This window comes from Numenius arquata, chromosome 11 (assembly GCF_964106895.1).
Source record: "Numenius arquata chromosome 11, bNumArq3.hap1.1, whole genome shotgun sequence".
Lineage (NCBI taxonomy): Eukaryota > Metazoa > Chordata > Aves > Charadriiformes > Scolopacidae > Numenius > Numenius arquata.
Genome location: NC_133586.1, coordinates 22,380,219 through 22,406,619, shown reverse-complemented (window position 1 = coordinate 22,406,619; position 26,401 = coordinate 22,380,219). Strand labels below are relative to the sequence as shown.

The 26,401-nt window shown below is 42.1% G+C and overlaps 1 protein-coding gene across 1 annotated transcript in view; it reads left to right on the top strand.

Annotated features, from left to right (window-relative positions):
- NEO1 (neogenin 1) overlaps positions 1-26,401 on the top strand; it is a 218,777-nt gene that overhangs the window by 130,507 nt on the left and 61,869 nt on the right. The window contains exons 6-7 of the mRNA XM_074155477.1: positions 8,009-8,163; positions 9,137-9,257. Coding sequence (XP_074011578.1) covers positions 8,009-8,163; positions 9,137-9,257 — 276 coding nt within the window. The remainder of the gene's footprint in view (positions 1-8,008; positions 8,164-9,136; positions 9,258-26,401) is intronic.

Sequence of the window (26,401 nt, the reverse complement as noted above, 5' to 3'; positions counted from 1 at the left end):
TGCTATGCAAATTTTCCAGCGGCATATTAAGTGTGCTTTAAGGACGTGGCATCCCTGCTCAGAGGTTGGGAAGACTTTTGACTTGCCTGTGACATAGGTTTGGCTTTTAAATCTCTTTTTTTCAGAGGTGATTATCCGTATACCTTTGACTTTTAAGGAAGAACATTATAATTCCCCATTAAAGTGTAGTATCCTTTTTTTTTTCAGGATACACTTGAAGAAAACCAGCTGATTTGTACAACTACAGCATAGAATGGAAAGATAATCACAAATTCTGCTGTCAAACATCAGTCTATGCATTTTATCTGTGCTTTGGTGGGAGTGGCAGGAGGTGAAGGATGTCATGCTATTTTGGAGCAGAATCAGAATTTCGGAAAAAAATGTATTTAGAAAGCCAGTAGGCTTTGCTAACTGGTTTGTAATTACGCTTTGATACCATGAAGCAGAAAAGATTTTCATAGACTTAGGTGAATATAAGACATAACTGAGACGTTTGACAACTGTTGCGCTCGCCTTAATGGTTTAATGTTCTAATTTATCCAGAATTTGCTTAATTTCATTGTTTGCCTTGGGATACTTAAGCACTTTGCCTTTGGTTTAACACGGAGGGGCTGCTCCATGGGTGCTCCCAAGCACTATGATAACACAAATAACGTAAAACATTTTCATCGCTCTGCCCTCGGTGTGGTGCCAGCTGGCTGACGGGGCTGAGTTGGGTTCAGCTGGCTGGGCAAGGAAATTGCTATTAGTTTAAATAAAATTGACTCTGAATGTAATTCTGTCTTCTCTGGGTCAGCACCGAAAAGCAAACTTCTCCCCAGCGCTGAAGTGGTGCCCTGTGGTCTGGTCTGGAGATGGAACTGGCTGCTAAAACACACTCCAGTCTGGCAAGTTTACAAGAACATCCAGAGGTTTTAATAATCGTATTAAACACCTTATTAAAATAGAAGGGTTTGTCAGTTGACAGGTAGATTTGAAGGTGGTCTTAGGTATTGCAGTGACCCCACTGAATATGTTAATGCTGGTTCAAGGTGGGATTGAACAGATTAACAGTGTGATCTTCATCATGCAGAGTTACAGCCTTCTTAGAAATGAACTTTCAGTTGTTAAAATTAAGTTTGACTTTACAATGATTCTAATAGGATTTGTAATGTGCCCTAATGGGATATCTTATTCTCCCTGGAGGAGAAAGTTAAATTCCTCTGGGCTTGCCATTTTAGGCTGATGAGTTTTATGCCCATTTTAAATACTATTGTTAATCCTGGTTGTTAGTTAGAATACAAGGTTGGGATTCTACCCAGAGCATACATCAAAAATGTGGTTATAAACTGGAAGCCATATGACAAAGAATGCTTAAAACATGGTTAATCAGAGATACACTCTGAAAAATTATCCAGTCTACTTAGTTTTTATGTGTGCTATTTGGAGTATGCAAGAACTTTTGGATTTAGAAGATGTTTTCGTATTTGGATGGTCAGCATTGATGGATAGAGAAATATTTGTCATGGACAAAGGTACAGAAGGAAGAGGATAAAGAGATGTTGACAAGAACTAAGATTTAATTGTGTGGTTTTGGAAAACACACTCTTGATTTTTGGGGATTTAAGGGCATTTGTATGTGGCTGAGGAAGCAGAAATGGCAACTTCAGTCTTGTCCTTGATAATCTCTTATTTGTTGCATTTCAGTCCTTTGGCTGCCTGAGGCCGTTGAAGAAGTTCCAGTGCTGGGTCAGTGGGAAGGGAAATAGCCCTGCAGCAGGGTTAATGCATGGTCTTTGCTCGTGCTATAGAAATCAGCAGGTGACACAACGTATGCATCATATTTAATCAGGAAATGTAATCCTGGTATGAGTTGTCGGTTTGGGATGCTGTGATGGCAAGTGAGATACTGGGGTTTGCTTCAAGTTGCTCATTGCTGGGCCAGCAATCACAGGCAGCAGCAGTTCTCCTGGCTTTGAGATGATGTTTTTCACCACTCCAGGCTTTCCGGAAACCTCTTCAGACTAGTCAAAGCCTCCTTTGGGTAGCAGTGCTAGTGAGTTTTAACTTGCCGTCAGGGAGGACCACAAAGTGGGTGTTGTGAACCAGCACATTATACGTACAGGATGCTTATATCGTCCCATAGCTCGTGGGGGGCTTGGAGTTATTTAACGGAGGAGTTGTGTCTGTGGGAGTTTAATGAATTGATGGCAGCAAGAGTGAGATTCATCTACAGGGAGGGAGGAAGGTGATAGAGGACGTGGGGAAACAGCAAAACACTAGTGGAGATGGTATCGGTTGGTCAGGTGTATGCTGGTTTTCATCTGACACTGTGCTTGGACCAACACCTTTATTTATTAATGCGTTTTAAAAAGACAGTAAGTCTTTTTAAAGTATGGTTTGCAATCTGTGTTTCTGTTGAGACTCTTCTTACGCATTTAATGTACAACAGACAGTGTTTTAAATATATTAGGAAGTGAGATAATGGTGCAGCTGCACATGTAATGCTTAGTTCACTCTTGGATACTTTTTTAAAAAAATACTTTAAACTTTTTCTTACTATGGTGATAGGAATGGCCTGCCTGGTTGAGATTTCTCCTCTGCCTGAGGAGAAGAATTGCTGAGAATCGCTGCTTTGCCACCATTGGGGTTTTCCTCCTTCTGGGGAGCAACATGGATTTGACTTTTGGGAAAAGTTAATGTGCATAAAAAAGAGATCTTATCTAGAATAGCAGTGTTTTGATTTGGTTATTGTAGGATAAGGTTCATTGTGATTGTAACTAAGAAAGTTGAAAGTTCTCATCAGTTAATTGTGCAGAACTTGAGTCTTTCCTTTTCTTTTGTATTTATAGCCTGGCTTGATGTTTCAGATTTGAAATGGGGTTGCAAAAGCAGAAACCTTTGTTCTTATGTCAGTTATAAGACTGAAAGGAAAGCTCTTCAAGAGATGGAGAGAACTGAATGTAATTAATTTCTCTCTTATTTGAAGCAGTACAGATGGCTGAATTGAAAATAGATTCTTTCGACTATGCCCCTGAAGGTCACAAGATTTGTGTCTTAATGAGAGAGAACAGGCAAGAGCTGCTGACCACTGAAAAGGCATTCGACGAAACAGTCGTTCTGTAAAGTTCAGAATAAATGATGCTGCTTTAATACTCTCGGCATAGTTATTCTTTAATACTCTCAGCATAGTTAATAACTCTTGGCCAAGTTATTCTCAGCATAGTTATATATAACCATATATAAAGGTTTCTAATCCTTGAGTGTTTAAAAGGACAACATGGATCCTAAGACAGTGGGTTTTTTTGTGAACTTGCCGTGCTGGGTTATGCTGCACGAGGATGAAGAAGAGCGGAGTTGAGTCCTCTGTGGCTGTGAGTGTTGCCTCTATGGCAGCGTGGGTTGCCTTTCTTTTGCCACTCTGAGTTGGGGCAATTTGTTTCCATTTCCTTCTGATCACCTGTATTCATGGAATGGATCCCACACCCGGCATCCATTCCCATTTCCACTTCAACTTGGGTGCGGTTCCTCAGCCCTTCCCATCATTGTACAGCCATTGGCTTAAAAAAGCCCATTATTTTTCAATTATTTCACCTTTACTGGGTTTTAGCTTAGAAGTTTGAATCAACTGCTAACGTAGATTGTTGAGTTTTTTTTCTTTTCGTTTTTTGATCACTGCTGTGTTGAAAATATTTTGTCTTTTAAATCTAGAGAAGGATGGAAGATACTCCTGTGCAGGGAATCTAGAACAGTACTGCAGTGCATGTGAATTTCTGTGCAAGCATCTTGCAACTTAAATAGTTGTTATTTGCGAGCTTACATTAAGAGGGATAGAAGAGTGGGTTGAGCTGCCAAGTCTTCTTTGAAGTTTAATTGTCTGTTTTGCAATGGAACGCATAATCTTCCATTACAAATCTTATTTTATATGGTAATTGGTTCATTTGCTCTCTGGTTATCAATTTAAGTTCTCTACCACAAACATCTGTACTTGCATAGTGTTAATCTGTGTGAATGGTAAACATCGACATAGTTAAACTATAAAAGTGTATTTAAAAAGGATTTTTTAATTCATTAACTGGAAAGTAGATGATAATAAAGTGAGCACTTCTCATATTATTATCCCCTTGTAAGCATATTGGCATTTGCCCCATAAGCCAGAAAAGCAAAGTCACTTTGAAAAAATAACATGTTTCAGATTCTTAATCTCCTAAATCAAAAATATTTGAGAGCAGGTAATAGGATATCTAGTTCAACTTTAATCTTTGTGGCAAAAAAAATACTGAATTATATGATTCAATATTAGTACCTGCTTGTGGATGATGCCCCAAGTTAAAGCAATGTCAGTTACTAAAGATCTTTGAGTACTTTCCAAATGTCTTCATTACAAGTTAAACATTAATGGAGAAAACAGAAACAATCCCAGAACTTTACTTTGCCCTACTTTGTTTCAGATGTCTTGGTCCATCGGTTCCCCTATGGTGCTCCTCCTTCCTCCTCACCCTCGGCCCTCATCCCTTGGCCCATGGCCATTCCCAAACTCCTGCTGTCGTTCAGTTTTGGGGTTGCTGTTAAAACCTGCTGGGTATCGTGGAAGTCTCTTACCTGAAAGGTGAACGTTGAGGGAAGTCTGAGCTGCTGGCAGCTTAGTCCAAGAGGAAAATGTGGGGAATACCACTGGAGATGTCAGTCTCCAAGCCTTTGGAGGATCCTCCCACCATAGCCTGTCCTGGGCACACACGTGTCTACGCTCGGGAGTGGGGACTTGCCCTTTCTGGTGCTGCTCTTCTCCAGGGAAGGTCTGATGCATCTCTTCCGACATGTTTATGCTCATTGTTTCCTAAAATAAAAGACTGTCTAAATATGGGTTTGAAAGAGATGACCAGTAAACACTTAAAAGTAAATGGAAAACTGCATAAAAATGTGGCTTAATTAAAGGTAAATTGTGTCGTAATACTTGTTTTGATAAAGTAGCTAACTTTGGCAAAGGCAGTCTTGAACCCGGAGCAGCTATTTTTTTGTGTTTGGAGGCACTTGTGATATTATTGAACTTCTCTTCTATATCCCTTTTGTGATCCTTGAGTTTCGCAATGTAGCTACTCGGTTACAACAATTTGCATCTATTCTGAGGTCATCAGATTAATTTTTTTTCCACAAGTTTTGTGCTTTTGAATGTTATTGACTTGTGTTTATTAGGATTCCTGTAACAAGTTTAATATATTGCTACGGAATTAAATGTTAGCCTGTAACAAATGTTACAAAAAAAGGATCATAGTACATTCATGGAAAAACTTAATTTTTCATGTTTTCAATTTTTATTTATTCCTGTTTCCCCTTTTTTCGACTATGTAAGCACTTCAAGAATCGATGCGTGCGTGCGTGTGTCTGTATAGGGATGGAGAAAGAGATTGAGAGGAAATGAGAACATAAACTATTGATCAAGCAGACTGGAACTAAATTACTCATTAGTTAAAAATGGCTAACGATGAGAGAGCAATGATCTGTCACAGGCTGACATCAGTATGATGCATCTAGGAAAGGGCAAATACAGTAGTAGAATGAATTGGGCAAGATATTTGCTGTAGTGATAACGCTGTATTTATGCCATTTTTCAAGTCACTGGGGAGACGCGTCTGAAATTGCGTGCAAATAATTGAAACTCTACGAGCTCCAAAGATTAATTCAAACTAGAGCAAATAGAGAGGGTCTGCAAGGAGGGTGTGGGTGACTTGTGGGACCAGCACTGAGGAAACACGGCTTGCTGAGCCTGCCAAAATAAAGGCTGGGATGTGGGGAGGGAGTGGAAAAACAGTGCAGCTCACAACAAATAAAAATGCCAAGGGTAAATGCCAGGGAGGAATAAAAGTTTGAAATAAAAGGCAGTGTTTTCATAAAGAATAAGTAACTCGTCCAGAAATAAATTCAGAAGACAGTTTTCAAATGTCAGTTATATGTGGTTATAGCAGCCATCTGATACAGATAGTAAGTACAAGATCATCTAAATCATTTTAAGGTGGAGTGTATGGTGGTTTTGGTAAATTTATGGAAATGATTATATGAAATGGGTGTCTGAAGTGGAACTGGGCTCAGTCCTCTCCAGATTTTGGCTCCTATGTGAGAGCCTTCGAGCAGTGAATATATATGTACATCCTTACCTAGTTTCTGCTATAGGTTTACCTGTTCATCTGGGAGTTAAGCCATCTTCTTACTCTATAAATAAATATTTCCCTATGTTAATGTTCTCTTTCTTCATTTATAATCCAAAACTTGAGGTTATTTTGGAGAGTGGCTTGTCTCCTGCTATCTGTTTTTAGAAGTATTAAATCCACCTACAAACCTTTATGATCATTCCGTAGGAAGAAGTAAAACATGATGTAGTATTCCTTATTCCCTAGCATGAAATAATTCCCATTGATAGGTGAAGCGTGTAAATTGTTTGCCTAAACTCTGCAGCCCTTCCATATTGACTTTCTTTGATAAATATTAAAGGGCAGAAGGCCGCTCCTGGCTTTCCTGGAACTCGAACAATCAGACCTGCCAACATAAGTAGTAAAAACAAATAAATGGGGGACTGCTCTTTATAATAAATGATATTCAAGTTGTATGTGCCTGCAAACAGCAGCTCTTTCTGCCATTAAGCCCTCGTACACCACGAGATGCTTCTTGGTGGCACTTCTGTTCAGAGAAGATTTTTAACTTATCTGCACATTGGAGACTTTGGGGCTTGTACTACCAAAAAATTCTGTATCTCTGAATTTTTATGGATTTTAATCCTCTTTAATTTAATTAATCTTACTCTGAGTACATGTAAGGTCATGTAAAAAGGCAGCCAAGAACCAAAGACTTTGGTACATACTCTAAATGTGAAGAACCTTTCTGGTTTACAGAGTTATGCAGTACACATCTCCGGTCATACCGACCTGTAATTACCAATACAAGGGATGTCTGTGGTCCTGTGCGTTGCATTTCTTGGGCTTAGGGAAACCAGAGAACATCTTTGAATGAGTACAGCACCATCTATTTGATAAGCTGAATTTCTTCACAGAAGCAGAAGGCAATGGTACCCTAGTAAAGTTCATCTTCGTTTTGTACCCGTTCACTTCTAAAAGTCATTTTTATTATAATGTTAGCTTTTGTTTACCTACTGACTTAAGTATCGAGTACAAAGAACTCCCTGAAAAATCTCTGGTGTATCAATTGAAGGATTTTATCTGAATAAATACAATTGTTGCTGCTGCCGATAGCCCCTTCCAGAATGTAACCTGGCCATGCTGCCGCTGCTCTGTGTTCTATGGAGCTGCAGCGGGACTTGAGGTGCTCCAAAGGACGAGCTGTAGAGTCCTTTTCATTGTGGCCTGATTTTTATTGTTTCAAATCTAACTTACAGTCCTTCCGTTTGATAGACTAAGAAACTTTTGCTGCGGGGCCGGGGGGGGGGAGGTAAAGGCTTTTGTGTAGACTTTCATTGTCTGGCTGGGAGCTTATCCCACAGGCTTCTTGATTTGTGAAAGGGGTGTAAAACTTGTTGCACAATGAAGCACTAAATGATGTGCTCAGCTGAATGGTGAGATGGTGAAGGAAGGGCGTGAGTGATGTCTGAATCCACTGCCTGCTGGGGTCTCCTTAGCATGCAGCAACACGCCTGCGGCAGAGAAGAGACTGCAACGTGGCCTTCAACCACGGAAATATATTTTTCCAAATGGCATCTCTGTCTCTTGGTTTTAAAATAGCTTTTAACTTTACACATTCTACATCTCGGTTCGATTTCTTCTTTCATGTGTTCTCAGGAGGTCGTTTCAGATTCAAATGGCTGGTTGTTTAACTGACCCAAATGTAATTTTGAAATAACACAGAGCTTGTATCAGTTTCCACCAAATCCCCATCTGAAAATTTGTGCCAACATTGCTGCTGTTTGTGCTAGAAACCGTCTTTTTGTGTTGAATAGTTTTGCGTAGTTTTGTGTAGGAGCACAACTGATGTATTTTTGTGGATGCTAATACCATCTTTTGTCTCTCTTCTGTTCTATTTGAAGTCCCTCCTGAATTCCTGAAGCGGCCTGCAAATATTTATGCTCATGAATCCATGGACATTGTGTTTGAGTGTGAGGTGACTGGAAAACCTACTCCAACTGTGAAATGGGTCAAGAATGGAGACATGGTGATCCCAAGTGACTACTTCAAAATCGTTGTAAGTATATTGGCCGTTTTGCAGAGTTTTAAGCTGTTGACTTGTTTGTTGGTCCTCTCACCATCCGCATGGAAACTGCATTCTTTTAGGACCGGCTTCCTGTTCTCATACTATTGATCTTTTGGGCCTGGAAGAGAAATGTTTTTTAAAACCTTAAATGCTCTGTAATTCAGTCATTTTACTGAAACGCTAAGGCATTTTGCTTATATTGTATGAGTCTGTTTTTTTATAATTTAAATTTTCCATGAGAGACGGACGCACACACAATGGTAAAACCACACTTTGTTGATTGAACCTGTGAACACTGATTGTGTTTTCTGCAGTCATTTGGGATCAATGAAAATACCCCATCCCTGGAAACATCCAAAGTCAGGTTGGACGGGGCTAAGAGCAACCTGATCTAGTTGAAGATGTCCCTGCTCGTTGCAGAAGGGTGGACAGGATGACCTTTAAAGGTCCCTTTCAACCCAAACTATTCCATGATTCTATCACATCATAATTTCAAACGGGAGTTTAAACATAAATATAGCTGAGTTGCGGATCATGAATTTTGGCACAGCGGTACTTCTAGAGGGAAATTTTAGATGTAGTGAAAGTCATTATTGAGACATAGTTGAGAACTTAATGGTTGTATAATTGGGTGTACCTGAGGTTAGAGGGTTGTAACAGTGAGCCACACAGTTATAGTCAGTGCTTAAAATATCACAAAAGTGGCTGTGGAAATGTTATGACTTGCCAGTGATATGTGATGCTAGGAAAATGATAGCCATTAGTAAGAGCTTCTGCTGCTTTTTGATACCATTTAATTTGAGGATTCAGTGCAAGAGAGATGAAATCTGACGGGAACTCCAAATACGCTTTTCCATATTACTATTCAGGATCTTCTCCTGTCACAGTAATGTGCCATAATAACGCCGTTGTTTTTGCAATTGCAACTCATTTTTAAGTGTTGCGTTTTCCCTTTACTCTTCAGAAAGAACATAATCTGCAAGTTTTGGGCCTGGTGAAATCAGATGAAGGATTCTATCAGTGCATTGCAGAAAATGATGTTGGAAATGCACAGGCTGGAGCCCAGCTGATAATACTTGACCTCGGTAAGATAAACCGTCACAGCAGAGTGCCAAAAGATGGGGAGGAACAATTTCAAGGGACCTTTTCCACATGATGTGTTATATCTATAACTCAGCTAGAGTTAGGATGGTTTTTAAAAATCATACGAGTGATTCAGTGTCATCTTCCATACACTTAAAGTTACTTAGGAGAATTTAAGGAATTCTATAGCATTCACCTTGTATTTTGGAAAATGTTTTAAAAATATTTAGTGCAATAATAAACCATAGCCAGAAACCTGAAATACTGTTGCATGCTGAGATTTAAAAAAAAAATAACAGGATAGCAGAAATGAAAACAATCACTGAAATGACAAAACTGAAAAATAAGCACTTAGGGAGCACACCACAAATGAAGTATTTTACACTGAAGTCATTCCAGTGTCAGAAGCTTTTTTGTGCTATTAGCGTAAAAAGTAGTAAGCTCTGTCATTTCTGCAGACTGTGACTGCAAACGTTTTTTTGAGTTCCAGCTGCAGTTTAAGATAAATACTTGTTATTGTGCTCCAGTCAGGGGAATTACTAACAACGCTCACCTTCTTGCAGTCTCTGCATTGCATATTTTGGATGTTAAAAGAGAATAATTGCTGTTACAATTAAAGACCCACTGTCTCCCAGGGAAAAAAGGCAGTACAGATATCGTTGCTAAGGCATCAGCTTGTTTTGCTCTTTCAGGTCACACAGTTCTTCAAACTAATTTCTAAGAGCACAAGGAAGAAAACCCATAGTGAGGGAGATGAAGGGTGGGACAAGTCAGACAAGAAAATACTAATTCTGTACTTTTGGGGGCTTTTGTGTTGCCTGTGTTTTTGGGTTATTGTTTGACATTGTTTCAAAATTCTAATTTCTTCTTTATTTGGCTGGAAAGGATTTAAGAGAAGCAGTCTCCTGTATAGTCATAGGCATCATGTAACTTCACACTTGCGATTTTAGCAGGTGTGAGTCTGCTAGATCTGGTTTGGGCGTTCAACGTACAGAGAGTAAACTGTTCTGAGCCTGCCATAAAGAGAGAGATTTTCCATTTCTTTTCTGATTGTTTTGTAGAGTAGTTGTGCACTTGTAACTTCTTCTGAATTCTCATTTGGATCTGGGTATGTTTCATTGCTGGCTGAAGAGGTGCATGTCCTTTCCACGATTATTTGGGCAATGAAAGGTGCCCTCTACTGGATTCAGTAGCTTTAATACTACAGAGCTGTGGGATTCCAGCCTCTAAGTGGTGTTAGGCACCTGGATCCAGCAATGGCCTACTGCTACCAGGTTGCCAGAAAAATGTTTAAAAATAAATTTATTTCTCCTATATGCATGAATCACCTGAGTAGTTTCCAAATCTTCCAAGTGGAAGCGTTATTTCATATTTTCCACGTTTGAAAAATACTGAATAATGAATGTACTTGGGTTTTGAAGCCCTGCCCAAGATTGTGCTTTCAGCCGGCTCCCAGGAGTGCGTTATAAATGACAATTACTGTTGTTATTTTAGTTCCTGTGGTCTCACTGTTCTTCCTTTCCCTCCCCTGCTGTTTGCCCGGTGGTTCCTCCTTCCTGTTCTGCTCTGGCAACCTGTCCCGTTCTACTGAAGGACTTTGCCTTATAATGCTGTCCTTTTTCTTTTGCATGCTGCCAAAGGATTATGGATGCAGTGTTGGTGGAGTCTCATTTCGGGTGTAAAGATACACCCCCGAAGTCGTATTGTTCTGTTACATGGCCTGCAGTGTTTGTAACAATGCGCTTCCTGTGTAACACTGATGCATTTTAGGTGTTGTTTTCCAGCAGTAGAGATAACCACACGGTACATCACTGAAAGTGCATCGTGTTTTCTGTTGGTGTTGGGTAGTGGCATAACAAGTAGCATGACTAGCAGTGGGTGTGCTGTGTCTCACTCAGCTGTGATACATGAAAACCGGTACTACATACAGTCGAAGAAAATACAGATATTTGTTATCTTATTTAATACCCTCTCACAATGTATGAATGGCAAAGAAGGAAACACCATTCAGGGAAAGAGGGGGAAGGTATCGTATACAGTAGTTCTTTCATGACATATCTTGATATGAAAATTCAAAACATTAATTTGACCAAAAACTATTCTGAACACTTCAGTCATGAATACAGAAAGCTTTTTTTAAAAAAAAATTCATACCTGATGATGAGAAATACCTACTTTGCCAATTTGAAAAGTAATTTCAGTAAAAAATGTTGATTTAAGTGTTCATCAAAGTTTTCTTCCCAGTTAGCAGTATAAGCCTTCCCTTGCTGTTCTCTGTTTTCTCCTTCCTCAATGGAACTGGCAAACATCTGGCTATTTACAAACCGTTTCCCTTTAGCCCTTTTGCTTACCACATCAAGTTGACCCTTAATAAATTACATTTCTATTAGAAAGTAGAAGCCTTACAGAGTTTCTGGGACAGGCCACAGGTATTGTTTATGGGCCAGTGTTGAAGAAATGGAGCAAGACTATTGTGTGGGCATCTGCGGATGGTCTCCAGCACTGCTTGTGGTATGACTGATGGTGAGGAAGGCGGTAGTTGGCTGCCATCAAGATGAGCTGGAGTAGTTGGAAAAGGTAGAGTTACTCAGACTTTGAGGGAGATGTGCTGAGAAAGGATAAATAGAAATAAACCACTAAAACTGTTTGCACTTTGCCTGTTAGATCAAACTTAGTTTTCTGTGCATGAACTTGTTTCAATGTAAACCCTTCATAATGATTTCTTCCAGAGTGTTGGGTTTTGCTGCCCAGAACATCGCTGCTTTATCCGTAGCTCTGTTGAGGTGTACTCTAAGGGGTTTTGAGTGCTCTGAAAGTAAAATACCTCATTTTCTTCAGTCTTGGAAGGTAATTTTAAAATACATTAGGTGTAAAGTATACGAAGCGCTGATCTGCTAAAACAAAAGCCTTCTGTACCTGAACATTGGTTTCTACCTTCGCAGGAGGCAGTAGTTTGGTGGTTGTCCTTGAAAGAATGGATGTTGTGTGTGGCCATGCGGACCAGCAGAAATGCAGACTCTCAGCTGCTGGTATAAGCTTAATACAATTGTTGATCAGACATATGTTTATTTTGGGTTGGTCTTTTTTTTTTAATTTGAGGTTAATTCTGAAACGCTTGCAATGTATGCGGAAGTTACTTGTGGAAGATATTAAAGTGAAGAACTGACTGGCTAAAAAGGGGTAATTTGAAGGCTTATTGGAGCAGCTTTTTTATTTTCAAATTCTGTAATTCTCTGTTAAGAAGTTTAGAGGAGAAGGCTGTAGTCAGAAATGGCTTGGCTGTACAGGTTCCATAACTTTTGCATTTTCTGCAATATGTAGAAGAGAATTGTCACATGGAGGGAAGGGATTTTAGGACAACTGTTTGTAATTGAGAAGGTTGAGAAGGGGGAGGAGAAGGAGAAGGACTCGGGTAAATGGTCTGAGAGAAACAGACCACACAACCCCAGGCAGCGCTACAGGCTTGGGGCAGAGTGGCTGGAGAGCTGCCTGGCAGAAAAGGACCTGGGGGTGTTGGTCGACTGTCGGCTGAACATGAGCCAGCAGTGTGCCCAGGTGGCCAAAAAGGCCAACAGCATCCTGGCCTGTATCAAGAACAGTGTGGTGAGTAGGACCCGAGAGGTGATCGTCCCCCTGTACTCGGCACTGGTGAGACCCCACCTCGAGTACTGTGTCCAGTTTTGGGCCCCCTACCACAGGAAAGACATTGAGGTGCTGGAGCAGGTCCAGAGAAGGGCAACGAAGCTGGTGAGGGGTCTGGAGCACAAGTCTTATGAGGAGAGGCTGAGGGAGCTGGGGTTGTTCAGTCTGGGGAAGAGGAGACTGAGGGGAGACCTTATCGCTCTCTACAACTACCTGAAAGGAGGCTGTAGAGAGGCGGGGGTTGGTCTCTTCTCCCAAGTTACAGATGATAGGACAAGGGGTAATGGCCTCAAGTTACGCCAGGGGAAGTTCAGGTTAGATATTAGGAAATATTTCTTTACTGAAAGGGTCATCAGGCATTGGAATGGGCTGCCCAGGGAGATGGTTGAGGCACCATCCCTGGAGGTATTCAAGAGAGGAGTTGACATGGTGCTCGGGGATATGGATTGGTGTTGGGTGGTGTGGTGGTGTGTGTGGGGGTTGTGTGTGGTGTGGTGTGTGTGTGTGGTTTTTTTTGTTTTGTTTTGTGGTTTTTTTTTTTCATTGGTTGGACTAGATGATCTTAAAGGGTCCCTTCCAACCTAGGTGATTCTGTGATTCTGTGAAATACTCTTCCACTGGTATCCACTGTACTTCGGGTGTGGAGTTTTGCAGGAGAGTTAGAAAGCGTCGCATCTGCTTTTGGAATAGGTTGAGGTTGGAAATGGTATCCCTGTCTCTCAGATAGTGTCCTTGCCCAGCAGACTAAGCACCTTTGGGAATTCCAGTGGAGTTGGGCTCTGCTGCCTGGTCTGCCTTTTAGGGAGAATTTAAGAAGTACCTAGAGAAAGGGAGGTACCTTAATGACCACATTCCTCTGCGTTTGCCCTCTGCTGGCATGTCCAGTCTCAGCGCTCCTCTCTCTGCCTTGTTGATCAAGAGATAGATGGGCTTTTCGTATGTCCTGCGGATGCCATCACGAGGGACTCCTGCAAATCCCAGTGAGAAGGAAGAACCTTGGTCGTGCTTTGGGAATGACTTTCTCAGCAACCTCAAAATCTCTCCCCCTCCTTTTTTTACACAAACTCAGCCTTTCTTAGTTACACTTAGATCCTGACAGGTCAGCCTCTGACCATCTCAATTACGGATCAGATCTACTAATCTGCTCAATTATAACAAAGCTACTTATTGTCATTGTTTTTACAGCATTATTTTGTGTGGTCTGTGAAAACCTCAGTAATGGATACATTTGGGTTTTCTTTGTGGAGGTTAAATGCTAGTGACAAGATTGAAGAATTGAGGCAGTAACCCGTAACCTGGCCTTTGCCGGCGTATCTGGCATGGCTCGGGATTGCCATTTGGGGACTGAAAACAGAACAGGTGGTGATGGGTAAAAGGAGGTGCCTTTGCGGGAGGAGGCAGATGGTTCCTTGTCACCCCCATGTGATAGGCATTTGACAAGTACGCAAGCACAAAAAACCCCCAACTATTAAATGCTGTGTAAAGAAGAATCGTAGACTGTAAACAAATATGCCACGTTATTTGAAGAACAATTTCAAAACATTATTTGGGATGCACTGTATCATCTTCAAAATTCCAAAGTAAGTACAGTGTACTGCAGGATTTTTGTTCTTTTATACTGTAAAAGTTAGTGTTTGCTCTTCTGTGCCATCCTCGTGAGGTATATAAGGAGTGAGACTTTGGAAGTGAATGAATTGAATACGCTGCTGGTATCCAGTAGTCAAGATTTTTTGTAACAGAACTATCCATTTCTTGGAACTTAAATTTTTCATAGTTTATATCGAAGAAAGTTTGGGAATTCTTCCCAAACTATTCTTCCAAGAAGAATAGTTAATATCCAAGAAAGGATATCCTGCATGTGAATTAATACTACCAGCATGAGGCCCTTGGGATCACAGAGAGGTTTCAGGAGAGCTCCAAGGGATGGATGCAAGCTCTTTGGGAAGGACAGGATGGGGAAGCAAGAAGAGGGTTGAGCTGTACGCTGAGGGCTGACTGGAGCACGTGCAGCTTCGCCTTGGAGAGGTGATGAGCCAGCTCAGAGTGTTTGCCTAAGGTTCAAAGGGTGAAAGGGCATCATTGCTGTGCGTGTCTGCTAGAGACCAGGTAGTTACAGGGAAGAAGTAGGTGAAGCCTTCTTTACACAGCTGGAGATGCAGGGCCTGTATTTATGTGGCTTTTTTAACCATCTGGTGTGTGCTGGAATAGCAACTCAGTGTTGTGGCAGGGGATATAGATAGGCTGAAGAGACTTTCTTAACATGGGTTTTATGTGTCTGACTGGATGATGAGTGGAGGTGGTGTGTTGGACCTGCTATTCAGGAGGCAGGAACCCCTCTGCTGTGAGGACGGGCTGAGAGAGTTGGGGGGGTTCAGCCTAGAGAAGGTTCTGGGGACACCTTATAATGACTTTCCGGTACCTGAAGGGGCTCCGGGAGAGATGGGGAGGGACTCTTGATCAGGGAGGGGAGCCATAGGACGAGGGGAAACGGTTTTAAACTGAAAGAGAGAAGATTTAGACAAGATCTCAGGAAGAAATTCTTTGCTGTGAGGGTAGTGAGACCCTGGCCCAGGGTGTCCAGGGCTTTGAGTAACCTGGTCTGGTAGGAGGTGTCCCTGCCCAGGGCAGGGGGGTTGGAACTCGGTGATCTTTAAGGTCCCTTCCAACCCAAACCATTTTGTCATTCTTTGAAGAAAAAAGGACTCATCAGAGATTCAAAGGTCGGAGCAGCCTTGGCGGCAGTGATTGTGAGATGCTTGAATTTAGGCTTCTACGAGAACTGAGCAAAACAACTAGCGGAGTTACAGCTTTGGACTTCAAGACAGGAGATTTTAACTTGTTCAGGGATCTTTTTGGCAGGTTCCCATGCAAGAATGTGTTGATGAGCAAGAGGCGAACCATCTGATCCTGAAGGACAATCTTCTCAAAGCCCAGGAATGGCTTATTCCAAAGTGCAGGAATTTGAGTATGCGTGTCAAGGAGACCAGTAGGGATAAAGAAGGAGCTCCTAAGTGAGCTCAGACACAAAAAGAAAGTGCACAGAAGTTGGAAGCAAAGGCAGAAAAGTGAGTGATATTGTCTGGATGTGCAACGATGGAACTAGGAAAGACAAAGCTCAGCTGGAGCTGGAACCATTTCAGGGAAGGTTGTGGAGCAAATCCCCCTGGAAGCCATGATACGGGTACGGGAAAGAGATGGTGATGACTGGGAAAATCCAGCATGGATTTACCAAGGGCAAATTGTGCCCAGCTATCTCAGTAGCCATCTAAGATTAAATGGTTGGCCCTGTGGTCGAGAGGAGAGAAGTGAATATTGTTTACTTTGCCTTTAGCAAGGCCTTTGATGCCATCTCCAGTAGTATCCCTCCAGCTAAACTGGGGAAATACAGACTGGATGGGTGGCTGGTGGGGCGTGCAGGGAGCCGGGTGGCCCAGCAGGTGCCCAGCGCCGTGGTGAATGGGATGAAGACAAACCAGCAGCCCAGGTAATGACCAGCATTACCCAGGGCTTGATACTGGGACACAGGGGGTTCCATCAGCGCCCTGGGTGAAGAGACAGAGATCAGGCGTAGCAGGTTTGCAGGTTATACAAGATGAGGAGGAGCAGTAGATAGAGGGACAGAGAGGGGACCTGCCAGGCTGGAGGAGTGGGCTGGTGGGAACCCCAGATGAACATGGAGCCAGAGGGACTCCATGCAATGGTAGGGACTGGCCACCAACAAAGCGAGCAGCTTTGCAGAAAGGGACTTGGTGGGATAGGCAGCAGGTCAAGGGATGTGATTATTTCCCCCTTCTTGGTGCTGGTGAGCCTACGTTAGGGCAGTTTTAAGCTTCCCAACACAAAAAAGACATTGGCATACTGGAGCCCCAGTGGGGACCCAGCAAGATAATTAGGGAGCTGGAGCAGGTGATGTACTGAGATGTACTGTGACTCTGTGAGTAATGAGTTTGATTAATCCTGAAGAATGGAAGCCTAACAACATCTCACTGGCCTTAGAGCAGGTGGAGGAAACAGGAAAAGACTGCAAACAAAAAGGGAATTTCTGATAAGAGAAAGCAGTTTTACAGTGAGGGTAGTTGCAGTCAGAACAGGTTGCTCGGGGAGGTTGTGAAATCTGTCCTTGGAGATACTCAGGACCCACCTAGACAAGGCCTTGAGCGCCTGGTCAAAGGTGGCTCTGCTCTGATCGAGGGGTTGCTCAGGTGAACTCCTGAGATCCCTCCTAACTACTGGTATTCTGTGATTCAGAAAAACTGTCGGTCTGAGAGGTGTGAACGGGCCCCAGTTATCTCTCTGTGTATAGTCTTAATGTAATAGTCAAATTATGACAATTTTGTGGTACGTGTTTCCCTGCTGATCTTCTTAGGAGAAACATAAATGTCTGGTATTTCAGCACAGTTTGACATTACAAACCAAATTTGATTAAAGTATAGCACCACTTCAGTTGCACTGTATGGTATTAATTCCTCCACTGCCTTATGTGAATCGTAATTCTGAGAGAGTTTTAAAGACATCATTTATTAACCTAAATTGGTGATATTGCATAATTGAATTCTGTCCAGGACCGTTGCTGCATGAATAATTCCATTTTGTGTTGATACTTCCCTGCCAGCGTTTGGCCATGAGCTTTCTCCAGCCTGGTAGCAGTGAGGTGGCCGGGACTCCCGGTAGGGCCAGGGCAGGGTATGGTGGGGGCTTCCCTGACCCGCAACGGGGGGAAGAACATCAGAAGACTACTCAAAATTTTCTGGAGTCGGCACATTCCAGGTAAGATTGTGCCAAAAATCTGGCACTTCTGTACCTGGGCGTACCACCCTGTACACCCCAGTTCAGTAGCACCTTCCCCTTTGATGCCCAAGCGCTGAGACTGTTCCGAGTGGGATCTTCCAGCCGGTTATGAATCTGCTCTTGTAGTAGCCTCGTCTGGAACATATTTGCTTGCTTTTGAAAATGTCACACGAGGCAATGTCAAAAGCCTTATTTAAATCAAGATATATGAACTACTCTGTGTTTTCCATATCTGTAAGTTCCACTATTCTGTTGGAAGAGGCAAATATGATTTCTTTTTGACAGATTTTGGCTTCTGCTGAAAGAAATCCAGAAGTTGGCACTAGCGGGCTTGTGCTCTGATTTGAAAAACTTTGGGGTATTTTTCATATGTAAAAATTTACATAAATTTGACTTCTGCCCTTGGTCTGGTTCAAGCCCACAGGCAGAGAACTCGCGTGTTACTTCAGGACCTACTTTGGATGATTTCACAGATATCAAATGTAATCTCTCAGGCTCTCTCACATCTCATAGAGGTAATTTTTTGAGAGTATTTTGTATGCAGTCACATACTGTGAATCAAGAACGTTTTACAGTGTTGTTGTCAAGGTAATGCAGTAAATATTTTCTCAGTCCATGGAATTCAATGGAGTTGCCTGAAACTTGAAAAAAATGCAGGGTGTTGTGGATGAAACGTCAGGGCAAGAGGAAAAAAAAAAGTCCACTGAATAAAGAAAAGGACTCTATCGGGTGTTCTTCCTGAAGACTCTTCTGTTTGCTCAAACAGAAGTGTCTTCGTGTTCCTTTTGTCTTACAGGATTTTATTTGTCTTACGGGATTTTATTTGTCTTAATGCAAGGAAAATAAGAAGGGGTCCCTGTGGTTTACATGAGCGGCTTCCAGAAGTCTTAGTGTCCACCAGAAAAGAAATTATTTAAATGTAGATTAAAACTGAGTAGTAAGGCTGCGAACCCTTGCAGCCAAGAATTCAAATTTTCTGTAAAGAGGAAAGAGTAAATGAGTGGTGGCTCTCGGGCAGCAGGACATAGCGGTGAACCCTGAGAGCACCCAGCAGTGCTGGGACTGGTGAGGTGGGAGAGGTCCCGTCTGGTCTCCTGGGGAGGGTGGAAAATCCACTGCGATGAGTATCTTCAGGAACAAGACTACCAGGGGAATTTCCTGTGCCCCCAAGAAGTCTCCCCACTTTCCTTGATCATATATCAACATACAGCCCATGTGGGTTTTTTCACTCAGCAGACTTAATGGCTTTGCTTAATGTAAACAAGCAGTTGCCATATTAAAACATGATATACATACAGTGTTTATCATGGTTTATGTCAAAAGTTGACTCTCAAATTTAGAAAATAATACAGAAGGTTATGGGACTGTGATATTTGGGCCAAATATCTTCTATATGATATATGCCATTTAATGCATGCCCAAAATAGTTTGACTATTTGTGGCAGTTACTGTATGATAAATTCCAAGCCATTGCCTGTACACCCCTGTCCATGCACGTGAGCTCTCTGTGCTTCGGTGTGCACACACGGATTCACACGTAGCAAAAGATTTGCATGCAGAAATCCTCATCTTTTTAAATTGAAGAGTTCTAGGGTGCCGTAGATGCTACAGTTCTGCAAAAACTCTGAAAGCAATGAATGTAACAAACAGGACCTCCATGCTGGTTGCATAATGAAGTTTCTAAAAAATAATGGCAACGCTTGTGGTAAAAGTAGGTGAAAGGTTTTCCAAACTTTCTGCCTCAGTGCCTGAGTTACAGTGCTGCAGTGGCTGCCTGGGAATGGGAGACGAACAGCTTGTACGCCTCCTTGGGAAAGTTGTGTTTTAGGAACATAAACAGCATCTGAAATTGCAAACTGACTTTAAACAGTGTTTCGTAAAACCAAAGCCAAGCTCAATTTTGTTACTGGTTGTGTACACTTCAGTGCTGATTTTCTGTAAACATAGCAGTATGTTCTCCTCTTTAATGCTGAAAGGCTTTTTTCATTTTAATTTCCATTTTAATTTACATTCCTTAGCTAGTCTTCCTTGGTGAAAGTCAGCATTTATGTTTCTCATGGCTGCACGTGTGTCCAGAATTACCAGAAAGCTGGTTTAATTCAGTTAGTTACATCGCTTGACTGTTTTAAAAAATGGCCTTTATTTATTTATTCCCTCTTTATGGCCCCTGCTTATATATAGTCTTATTAAGAAGTCCAGCTGATTAAACTAAACTACACTAGATCACAAACTTCCTGCGTGTTAAAAACCAGGACCTAACCAGCTCTCGAATTCTGCGTTCAATAGACTATTCATGTTTAAAGTTGGCATGCGCTGTAAATAAATTGCTCTAATTTAGATTAAATTAGTAGTAGATTAATGTTTGCCAGTGCGTGGTGAATTGCAGGAAGGCATAACAAAATTGATAGGATGCTTTGATTGCACTTATTAGTTTTCATTTCTTGTTTTATGGCTGTATTTACAGTTGACTTGGCAAAGAAATGCGGAGGCTCGTGAAGGTGTATCTATCAGATTGTGTGCACCGCCGCTGAAATTTAAGTCTGTTCAGGGCAAATGTGGGTTCCGGTGATTGCTACTCACACAGTTTTCCTTTGAAACATTCGGACTGTGTCATCCCTTTAATTTTCACGAGTGAAATCAATGGCTGAAAGGTACTTGTGTTTAAAGAAATATGTCATGTAAAAGAGGAAATGTAAAGAGGAATAATACATAAGGACTATTAGGTGGAGGCAGAGAAAGAACCTGCAGTAGCAAAAAGCTTCACTGTATTTTGAGAAACATTTAACAGCTATTAATACATGTTTTCTACCCTTCACCTGTATTTATTCTGTATTTATTGTACCAAATGGTACAGCAAAAGTCGAATGATGTAGAATGTGTCTACTCTGCCCTCCAACTGTGAAACAGGATCAAAGGCTCCGAGTCCCAGTTTTATATCGTCTCTTCTGGGTTATCCTGAATTCCCAGTAGAGTTTCTCAGTCCAATAACAGTCTCTTTGCCACCAGAAAGGTTAATAAAAGCAAATACCTTTCCTCTAGTACCACCAAATCCACCAATTTCATTTTCCATTTATCCTCTTGTATTTTATATAATTGTAGTTTCTCTCAGGTTGGCTACTCCCTTACCAGCTACTGTGTTGCCAGCAGTGGTTATTACTGGGACCCAAGCTCTGAAATGCTGTTCAGCAAATGCGGGTGTATTCAGTGTGACCAGCCCCTGCTTGTTCCTCTGCCCGTGTATGGCTTCTAGGTAGAGGTGAAAATAAAAATAACTTGGGTGGAAACCGTCTAGGATGCATTCATTGTATCCCAATGGGTGTTTGGTTTTAATAGGGTTGGTTTGTTTGTTGTTTAAGTGAAGAGTATAATGGCAGGAGTCGCTTCAGCTTGATGTCTGTCACGACTACTGACGGCGTTTCCTCTGCCTTTATTATTCATAAACAGGGCTGGGAAGATTGACAGAAGTAGCCTTAATTTGTAATTGATCCTAGCCTCAGGTTGTAAAGGAAAATATCAGATTTTGTCAGTCTCGCACCAGAGGGGGGAGCAAACGTATGGATATGGTCTTAATTGGTTGCTTATATTTCAAAGTTGCTAAATTATACAGTAATATCAGAGACAGCTGAATGCCATTTGGAGAAAAAGGAGGAGGGTTGGTTTCCAGTTTGATTGCATGTGTAATAAGATTCGTACAATTGAGTATCTGAATCTAGGAAGAGAGTCTCTTTACTTCTGATGTTGCGTATTTTTCCAGCAGTCTTGCCAAGATAACCTAAATAGGCTTATGGGGTTTATACCATAAGAAATCAAATAAATATAACAAATAAATTTCAATTTCATTTTTTAATGTGCATTCAGTACTGAAACGGTCTGCAAATTGTCACAGTTTTCACTGCATTGGAAATATCCTGCTGTGGAATTTTCTTCTTTCTCTGATTTTTCCCTCTCTTTTCCCCCCAAAAAAGGACGTAATAATTGTGGAGCCAAAGACAAATGGATTCTGCATGGTTTTCCTGTTGGCACATAATTGCTAAAGGCACTAAAGGAATAACAGGGGAAAGAGGAAAGTCGTACCCAGGTCTGCTTTTCTGAGTCCAAGTCACAGAGCTCATGGGGGCTACTGAGCCTCGGCGGGGGCTGTGTCACCTGGGGACTGGAGCCAGGGTTCCCTCTCATTCTCTTCTCCATCACCATTTTACAAATAACTGCTTTTTCGTCTCGGTGGTCGGTGACCGGAGTGATCCACGTGGAAAATGTCGCGTGTGTGACTTTGCTCGGGTAATAACCTCCCCTTCCCGCGTGCTGCGATTCCCAAGCCTCTCTGCTAGTGAAAGGCGTTACCCTTTAGAAACGCTGATGGGATTTACTGCTTCTGTTAGAAACATGAAGAAGCAAAAGAACGTTACCCAGCTCTTTAAAAGTAGAAGGTATAACCTCTCAATTAAGAGTTCCTAAGATTGGCTTGTGTGTCCTTTATGTGAATTCTCAAGCATCCGGGTTGATACCTCATCCAGTTTCTATAGAAGCGATGGTCTGAGGCAGGCTGTAAGCGGCAGGTGGGCAGCAGGTACACGTGGTCTTTAACGGAGAAATGCAGTGGAAATGACTATATAAAACCGGAATCCCACATCTTGTAGTGTTGCTGCTCACATGGTTACAGCCTGAAGGAGGAACGGTGGGGTTTGCTTGGCATCTTCTCTCCCTTAAAAAGAAATAAATAATAATAATCATAATAAAAATAAAAATATCAACCTAAATGAAAGAAAACTAGAGTGCACGAGGTGTATGAGAAACAAGTAGTTAAATAAGTCAGTGTTTGATAAAGAGACTAGCAGGAATGAGTACGATTTTGACATACAGACAGCTTGTTCGGTCTCATCTGTTGTGGCTTCAGCTCGCTGGAGTTGTTCAAAGTGTCATCAACTCCCAAATGGAGGGAAATTATTTTTCACTTCCAAATGATTTCTCGGAGAGAGCCGTGCAGGCTGGCATTCAGCTAAATGCTGTGTGCTGCAGGCACCTGGCGATGGACACGCATCAGCCGCAGGTAGCCTCCCTGAGGAGATGCACGTTTTCTCCAGAGGAAATTTGAGGAGCGTTATGGTCATTTAAATAAATTATTGCAGTTTAAAATCAAGGGTTATCAAAGTTATTTACAAGAAGGAGCGTGGGACAGTGGCAGGAATTGCAGCTGGTGAATTAGCAGCCGCAGCTCGAGGATGGGTTCATTTATGGCAGTTTAGGTTGTTGCTGGGAAAAAAGAGAGAGCAATTACCCCGTGGTGTTACTTAGAAAATAGATCCTTAAATAGTCAATTAGTGTGGTTTGATCCTGGTGCTGGTGTATTGGTACTGCTGCGCCATCAGAGCAGTGATTTAGTCTGAAACTGGGCTGGTTGAAATGGTTATCGTTAATTATTGGTAGCATTCACAGAATGGCCAGAACTGTGTCCCTGTGACCCTGGGTGTGCAGGCACCGGGCGAGTGCCGGCTGGCACTGGGAGAAGCACACCAGGGAGACAGGGGATGGAGGCTCCGGGTGATAAAATGAGATATTGGCAGAGTCCCAGCGAAATTTCAGCCCGAGGGAGCAGTCTTCCCTCACTCTTCAAATACGCAAATGCCTGCTGTAAAAAAGAACACTTTCCAAAAATACACGGTATTTTTATTAGTAACTATTCCATAAAGAGCTTTGCTGAAATGTAGCACATTTGCTTTTGAAATAAAATTATTGCTTTCCTGTTATTATAAAACTCAAATTACAACATACTGTTGCAGGCTCTACGGTTCTTGAGAGACTTTTATTCTGCAGAAGATTTCAATTTATGAATATTTACATTAAGAGGATAACCTGCACAGGGTTCTTTTGGGGCATTTCCATGCGTTTTTACTGCCTGGGGTTCTCTATGTGTGTTTCATTTAGGGTTTTTGACTCTCTTGAGGAGTGGTCATTAATAAAAAACTTAAATCTTTTTGTAATATGAAATATTTACTTTGGAGTTTTAAGATTGTTACAGCCATCATTTTGCAATATGTAGTTATGGTTTGAATTTTTTTCCAATAACAAAATCTATTTGAAAGTGGTTAGTTTTCAACTCCTCAGGGATAGCTGGAGAGATGTTTTTTCCTTTTTTATAGCACGAGTCTCATGATCAAAATGCACGTGGGGCTTTTTTTTTCTCTGCATCCTCCTCTGAAGCGCCGGGTCTCTGCTCTGACCTGCGGGGCTGTGCTGGGGGCTGTGGCACAGGCTGCCACCCACCCCCGGCGGTCTGGCCACTGCCCGGGCTGCGTCACTGAGGTCTGTCCTGCGTTTTTAATGCTTGTTTTATGAGACAGGAAAAAGTTAAATTGTTTCCTCTACACCAAAGCATTTCAGGGTGAAATGAAAATGGGAGGAGTGTTCCTTATCGGAATGGGGTTTATGACTTCCTTCCAAAAACAGGCTCACAGTCAGAACGTGTTTATCAGTATATTTATATATCCACAGTTTATTCGGTGCCCATCACTGTCCATTTTACATTAGAATATAGAACCGGATGAATCCTTAAAAATCATAATCAGTGGGTATTAGTTACGCATTTGCTTGTTACATATTTTTGGTGGGCTTTTTGCAGGTAGTATGCATTGACTGAAGAGTAAATAACAGCTCTTACTCCCCGTGGTAATGTAAATTAAGCTAAGGCAATTAAAGGAAAAAAACAAAACGGCATTTTGCCAGCCTGCTGGCAAAAAAATTTCTGCTTTGGGCAAAAACAATTCAGCATAGAGAAATAAGTAAGCAAGCATCTCCATTTGATTTTATAAAGGAAATGAGGGTCGCTTCTGTTTGGGTGGGGTCTGTTCCCAGGATGGGGGTCTGGTGCTTGAACTCTGCTGGGCACGAGGACAGTTCCGAGATCCGTGCAGGGTTCTTCTCCTCAGTCCTCTCCTTTCTTTGAGATGGTCTGGGGAGGTTTACGCTTGGAGCTGGGCACTCCTCATAGCCTGGCTGGGTCCCTCGGTGGCCCCGCTGTGGTTGATGTCACCTGTGTCCCTTGGGCAACCCGCTCTTTGCTTCAGGCGACAGCGTCACGGGCAGCTGAGACCATCCCATGGCTCTTCACATTCTAGAGGGAAGTCTGTGGATCTGCCACCTCCTTTGAACCAGTTCTGCTGTCTGTCATACCCTTCCGGTCCCTCCAGCTCCTGCACAGAAAGCTGTACACTCTTTTTTCCTGCATTAACGAGGCAAAGTGGCTCTGGGGGCCGGGCCGTGAAGCCCATCCAGAGCTGTGTGTCTGGACCTATGGAAGTACAGCCCGTTCTGGGCATGTTTAGTTTAGAGAAGAGGAGGCTGAGGGGGGACCTCATTGCCCTCTACAACTGCCTGAAAGGAGGGTGTAGAGAGGTGGGTGTTGGCCTCTTCTCCCAAGGGAATAACGACAGGAGCAGAGGAAATGGTCTGAAGTTGGGGCAGGGGAGGATTAGATTAGATATTAGGAAGAATGACTTTACTGAGAGAGTGGTCAGGCGCTGGAACAGCCTGCCCAGGGAGGTGGTGGAGTCGCCATCCCTGGAGGTATTTAAGAAACGTGTAGACGTGGCACTTCAGGGCATGCTCTAGTGCCCGAGATTGTTGGGTTGTGTCTGTTTGGGGGTGGGTGTGGGGTGTGGTTGTGGGTGTTTGTTTTGTTTTGGTGTTTTTGTTTCTTTTTTTGTTGTGTTTTTTTTTTTGTTTTGTGGTTGGACTCGATGATCTCAAAGGTCCCTTCCAACCATGAAGATTCTGTGATTCTACAGCACGCGAGGGGCAGGCGGGAGAGGGAATCGCTCCATTTCAGCAAACATCAACTCCCAGACAGCGTCCCCTCCTTTTCCCCATCAGTAATTGATTGCGTATTATAGTCAAAAGTAGTTAAAATATTACAGAAGTTTAAAGCATTGACTTTAATAAGACCAGTATATAAATGCATAGAAGAAGTGCCCAGGGTTGGAAATTGCTGGTGACTTGGAGGTTTTTGGGCAGAAGGAGTGGTGGAACAGAGCCACTGAGATACTGTTGCCATGTGAGCATGTCCTAAGAAAAAAAAAAAAACATTATCAAAGATTCTACTATTTTTCTGTCCATTTTGGTACTTAAAAATGGCTTTTATAGACAATGGTAAGCATTGCTAATGGATTTTCAGTGAATCATAGCAAATAATGCATAAAGCACTGCACTATAAAGCATAAAACCTGTGGATGTTTGAATTTCTGAGCATAGCCTGTCACAGCCTGCGGCTGCGGGGCTGCCTTCCCCGGGTCAGTTCCTCGGCAGATGAGTTTTGCATTTCCGGATGGTTCCTGTGGTTTTAGTTGTAGCAGTAATTTCAAGGTTAGTAAAGGCTTTATGTCCAGCTGGCTGCGGTTGGGCTTCCTTCTAGGTGTTGCCCTCAACATTCTCTGGTGTTTTCTTATTCTGACAAATTTCCTTACATAGCACAATCACAAACACAGTTCGGCATTTTAGATTAACTCAGGAAGTGCAATTTTGTATTCAACTATTGATATAATTCTGAATTGTTAAATTTTGTTGTCTTTCTACGGTCATGTCAAGCAGAGAGAGATCTGTGTCTCCCACCAGGTAAATGGAGGTGCTGGTGGTTGTCGTTAGGAAATCAGGAGATGCGGGAAATGGATGTTTATTATATACAGCAGAAATGAGTTTAATACACTCTTCTTTCCATGTCTGTTTA